Raw genomic sequence first — 5,464 nt, 5'->3', positions numbered from 1 at the left:
ACGAAATTGTACTTCACTAAAAATACAATACCGCTGCTGAGTGCTGTGCGGGTGGATTTTGGGAGTATTTCAGAAAGTTTTATCGATTGTAACTTCGGTTCCCGCTTTCGTTCGTCTTCAATCTCCCTCTAATCAAGTAAGTTTTCTGCTCTGAATTCGTGTTTCTTTATGTGTATTTATTGACTAATATCTACAAGCTATTTTTTTATAAATGTAATTTTGCTATAATTTGTTAAATCGAACTTATAGCACTGTTTAAAGTTGAGATTTTTTCGAATTAGTATTTTTATAGCTAATTGTTGAATTCCTAATAGAAAGTCAGTTGATATGCGTGGAAGAATCTGCAGATCTCTATTACTGATAAACCCTAAAGTTCAAACCCTCGTAATTAAAGAAAGATGTTATTACTTCCTCCGTAAATGTAAAACCTAAAGACGAACTTTGACGACTTGTTATGATAGCTGGAATGCTTCCAGCTTCTGAATATGAAATCCTCTGTATTACAAATATTATAAGAAACTTACTTATATAAACCTATAAGCGCTAAGGTAAAACTCGTATTGGAACAGTAGGTTTGATTTGAAAAATCTCAGCCTAGGGTTTGCTACTCCCCCCATTTGGAGGGAATATATCGTTTTCAAGAGAAACTTGGCAATAGATTACAAGTTTATAACAAATAATATGCAGTCTTACTAATTTGTAACCATATATCATGCCCTCTGTTATTATGATTGTAAGAAAATTGTTCAAATACAATCTTATAAATTGGTGTATAGGTGAGTGGTGATCTTGAAAGATGGCTATTGATGAAGAAGAAACCATAGAGCAAGCAGCAGCAGCCCGACGTGAGAGGCTGAAAGCTTTGAAAGCTGCTCAACAACTTCTTGAAAATCCTGAAGAAGATGGAGCACCCAATGATAAGGAAGATGAAAATGGAAACGATGATGAAGAAAAGTAAGCATCCACAATCCTTTCCCTTTTCTAGCTTTCAATTTAATTTTGATATACTGCTCACTAGAAAACAAATGACATATAATTTGTTTTAAATTGTGTCCTTTTTACACAATAAACAGACATTAAATAGTGCAAGGTGAGGTTTTCTGTATAAAGGCAGTGTAAATGCTAACAAAGTACTGAATTTTTTTACAGTGATGTTAATGTGAAATTCCGAAATTACCTTCCTCATGATAAGCAGCTTCAAGAGGGTAAACTTGCTCCACCAAAGTTACCAAAATTTGAAGACCCTGTAGCTAGTGAACCTCCCATTGAAGAGGAAAAGAAGGTAAATTTTGATGTTTATTTTAATTAACCTTCTATAGATTTGTTTTTCATTTTATGTAGTAATATAATGAGTTTCTCAAATGTTTTCCAGGATCCTTTTTTGAACATTGCCCCCAAAAAGCCGAACTGGGATCTTAGAAGGGATGTACAGAAGAAACTTGATAAGCTTGAAAAACGTACACAAAAGGCCATATTTCAACTTATTGGTATGCTATTTATTTATTTTTGATTTTTATTAATTCTCTTGTTGAAGGTGATGTTTGGCACTTCACTTACATCATGTTGTACGTTTTGCAGAGCAACAAGAAAAGGAAAAGCAGTTGGCTGAAGAAGATGGCAAAGATGATGATTCTGGGAACTAGAAAACAAACGAATCAACAACTTTAAGGTCAACACTTGCAAACTAAAATTTAGTTTATTAAAGTTGTAACAGTTTTTAGTAACAATGTTACTTCAATAGGAAACAAACTGAAAAACTTCGAGCTTGTATTTAGGATTTTTGAAGGAACATATTTCTCTATCGGGGTTAATCTGGTTCTATGTTGGTTGTGGCTCTAATCTTAATAGACTTATGTTTTTGGTGCATATGTTTATCTTTCTTTGTGAAGGTTAAAATTGTCATTTACTTGAATTTAGATGGTGTTTTTGTTCCAAAAAAAGGAACTGTTTTTGCGTTTGTGTATGCAATACTTAATGTAGCACCCATATTTTCGGGCTAGAAGTTTTAGTATTTGAAGTATAATTGAAAATTTAATAAAATAAAAATATTTAATTCTAAGGAAATAAATAAATAAATAAATAAATAAATAAGATAAATAATAAAAAACCCAAAATGATAAAGAAATAACCATAATAAAAATAAAACCGACCCGATCCATGGGGTTAAAAATCGTCCAAAATCTGACCAAAAAAGACCCACCATATGTATTTTTTAGTATATATATATATATATATATATATATATATATATATATATATATATATATATATATATATATATATTATCGTTAAGAAAAATGAAAATACTCTCACGTCTTAGGTGGTTATTAGTTAATAGCTCTTTTAGTATTTAAATTGGATTTAATATTGTTTATTTTACAGCAACGAACTTTTAATGGGTTTGAATATGAAAACCCAAAAAATTATGACCCACAAACCCCAAGATCCTACAAACCAAAACTGAAAACTGTAAAACAGACCCATATAGAACCCGAACCCCCATGGGTTTGTAACCGAAAAAACCGACTTCTATGGTTTGGCTTTGGTTTTAGCCAAAATCCGACCGATCCTCATCACTAATCGTCTTCATCTAGGAACCAATGGTTTTGAATCCTTGCAAATTCGTGATTCTGTGGTGGAATTGATGAAAGATGAATATCTAGCTTAAATTCTACCATTAATTCACCGATCTTTCTTCATTTCCTTTGCTTGATTATATCTTCATAAGAGATCGGGAAATTATGAATCATAAATTTGTGGTCAATCTAGCTTATCCTAATCTCAAATGATGTTAACTAATACAAAATATTAGACTAGTGGCTTCTAAATTGTGAGTGGAATGATTTGAAGGTTATGTTGAGATCATGTATTCTTTTGATGTGTTTGAACTTTGAATCTAGAACTTCATTTGAATGGATTTAATAAATTGGAATAACAATCTACTTTTGATTCTAGTCTGAATTGATCATTTGGAATAATTATTTTGAGATCTGAATATATTTTGGTTCATTGGCGTTGAAATAAACTTTTAAACTCATTTGGAGAATTGTGGAAAAAACTAAGGGTGCGTTTGGTTACGGAAAAATGAATTGTTTTTCGGAAAAAATTTCTAAGAAAAATTATAATTTTGAAAACGCATTTAGTTCAACATCTTTTTTTTTTTTTTTTAAAATTTTCACAATGAAATTTTGCTATTTTCCAAAATTTTAAAAAACTTAGAAAATTTTAAAAAACTGATAATTATTGTTTTCAATATTTTTCTAATTCCAGAGTTTTCTAAAATACAAACACACATTCTTTCACACCGCCATTCCACCCCAACCAATATCCACGCACCCATCTACTCCCACATCCCCACCCCCGCCACACTACCATAATCACCGATCCACCATCACCACTACCACTAGCCCATCATCGTTGTCGTCATCATCACCACCACCACCACCGCCCTTCCATGTCGTCCTCTACTTGCCATGGTGGTGGGGAAGATCGAAAGGACTTTGACACCACTGATGTAGGCCGTGATATAGAAATGAATAAACGCCAATAAAGGATCAGAACTCATAGTTTCTTTATTCAATATTTCAAAAGCCAACCCACATTATTTCAATCCTGATTCTTACAGCAATGAAAAACGCCCTTGATAGTTAAACAATCAAAGATGTCAACCCCACTTTTCCCTATAAGAAAGTCCAATAAGCTCTGCATCATGACCACCGCCACGACCCTTATCACGACCACCATCACCACCGTTGCCACCACCATCATTTCCCAACCACCCACCTCCAACTTACCACCACCACTGTTTTCTAAAAATGAAATCGATGAAAAAATACACATCTAAACATTTTTTCTAATTTTCTAAAACAAAAAACAATAAATAAATAAATTTTTAACTAAATGCGTTTTCTAAAATCTCTAATGATAATTGATTTCATTTTTTTGAAAAATGAAAGTGGAAAATGGAAATTGTTTTTCCAAGGTTGCGTTTAGTTATGGAAAAAACAAATTTTCGTTTTCAATTGTTAGAAAAATGAAATAAGTTTTCATTTTCAGTTTTCATTAGAAAATTTACAAAATGCGTTTAGATAAACTTATTCATTTTTCAATTTTGTTTTAGAAAATTAGAAAACATTTTTAGATGTATATTTTTTATAGGTTTTTATTTTTAGAAAACGGTAGTGGTGGGCAACATGGGTTGATAGTGGAGGTGGTGTCAGTCATGGGGGTGGCGGCGGTGGCGATGATTGGTGGTATTTTGAAACCGCAGTTTCACATAAACATATGGATTCACTTAGGAAAGTGACTTGGTGCGGCACTTAAGAGAACCAAATTTGGAACATTTTGTTGTAATGAGGGCATTCTAGACACGTGTGAGGAAATATATTGTAACATTCCAAAAATCACAATAAATTTTAACTTTTCAAAACAACCCAAAACCATAATTGTTTACAAAACCATTGATTCAAAAGTGTATTTTAGTAATCAGAGTATCCCCAAATCTAAATAACATAAAACCGAAGGATGTACATGATCACCTGTCTCAAATACCACTAAAAATACTCAAAATAACCTTAGGTCAAACTTGGTCAAAATAGGTCAAAGTTAAAAAGTCAAACTTCATCAACACAGCTGAGTACACTGTACTCAGCCTGTACGTGGGGTGTACTCATCCCTTGACCTAAAATGCGAAGCTGACCCAATACGCTCATCGTACCAACCCTTACACCCATCGTACACAACCTTCCTTCAACCTTTCTATTAAGAGCTTATTCCCTTAAGCTTTTTTTTTTTTTTTTTTTTTTTTTTTATCTAATTCTTAGATCTGACCCTAAACTAATGTCCTTAACCATAAAGTTTCCAAATTTATGACCTTGCATGGTCAATAAGTGCCCAAACACTAAAACCCTAACTACTTAACCAATTAGGACCTTGTAACACATGCATGAGAGGAATCTAACAATTAAGATTCCTATCATAATACCAAACTTATGGGACCAAAAGAACACTATTTCATAACAATATCTAAACAACTCTTAATCAAGTTCAGAGCTTTTTACCTCCAAATGATGCTAAATGATGTTGTTATTCTGGATCTAAAGATTCCCACTCCTCCAAGATGATATTCTCTTTTTTCTCTCTCCTATAAGGTTATCAAAACACACAAAAGTTCTCAAGAATGCTCTAAAATGGATTAGAGTTTGCTTGGGGATGAAATTAGGTTGGAGGCTGATGAAAGAAGGTAGTTCGGGGACATAAGGATGCTTAAATAGGATCCAAACTGTAAATATTAGGGTTTGGGGTCGTAGCATGTACGCCCATCGTACTTGGGGGAATGCACAGCGTACGTAAGCTGATCCCAAAATTTACGAAAATGCCATTTGGTCAAATTTTGCAATTGATTCTCATCCAAGGTCAAAAAAATGAAATTACTTCTCATACTTAGGGATAAAATAAAAATACC

At 32.8% G+C, this 5,464-nt stretch overlaps 1 protein-coding gene across 1 annotated transcript; it reads left to right on the top strand.

Moving 5' to 3' along the window:
• Positions 1-1,866, top strand: LOC145030685 (Cwf18 pre-mRNA splicing factor). Its single transcript, XM_078979081.1, has 5 exons — positions 1-136; positions 777-954; positions 1,150-1,282; positions 1,373-1,487; positions 1,579-1,866. The coding sequence occupies exons 2-5, from the start codon at positions 797-799 to the stop codon at positions 1,641-1,643; spliced, it is 471 nt and encodes a 156-aa protein (XP_078835207.1). The 5' UTR covers positions 1-136; positions 777-796; the 3' UTR covers positions 1,644-1,866.
• The last annotated feature ends 3,598 nt before the right edge of the window (positions 1,867-5,464 follow it).

This window comes from Lactuca saligna, chromosome 2, assembly GCF_052625555.1.
Source record: "Lactuca saligna cultivar CGN05327 chromosome 2, ASM5262555v1, whole genome shotgun sequence".
NCBI lineage: Eukaryota > Viridiplantae > Streptophyta > Magnoliopsida > Asterales > Asteraceae > Lactuca > Lactuca saligna.
Note: the sequence above shows the minus strand (reverse complement) of the source record. Positions and strands in the feature narration are given on the sequence as shown.

Bases quoted from the DNA above. Each gene is read 5' to 3' on its own strand.
- LOC145030685 (XM_078979081.1), top strand. From the start codon at position 797: ATGGCTATTGATGAAGAAGAAACCATAGAGCAAGCAGCAGCAGCCCGA. The intron at 1,283-1,372 runs GTAAATTTTGAT...AATGTTTTCCAG, and splicing joins CCATTGAAGAGGAAAAGAAG to GATCCTTTTTTGAACATTGC. The intron at 1,488-1,578 runs GTATGCTATTTA...TACGTTTTGCAG, and splicing joins GGCCATATTTCAACTTATTG to AGCAACAAGAAAAGGAAAAG.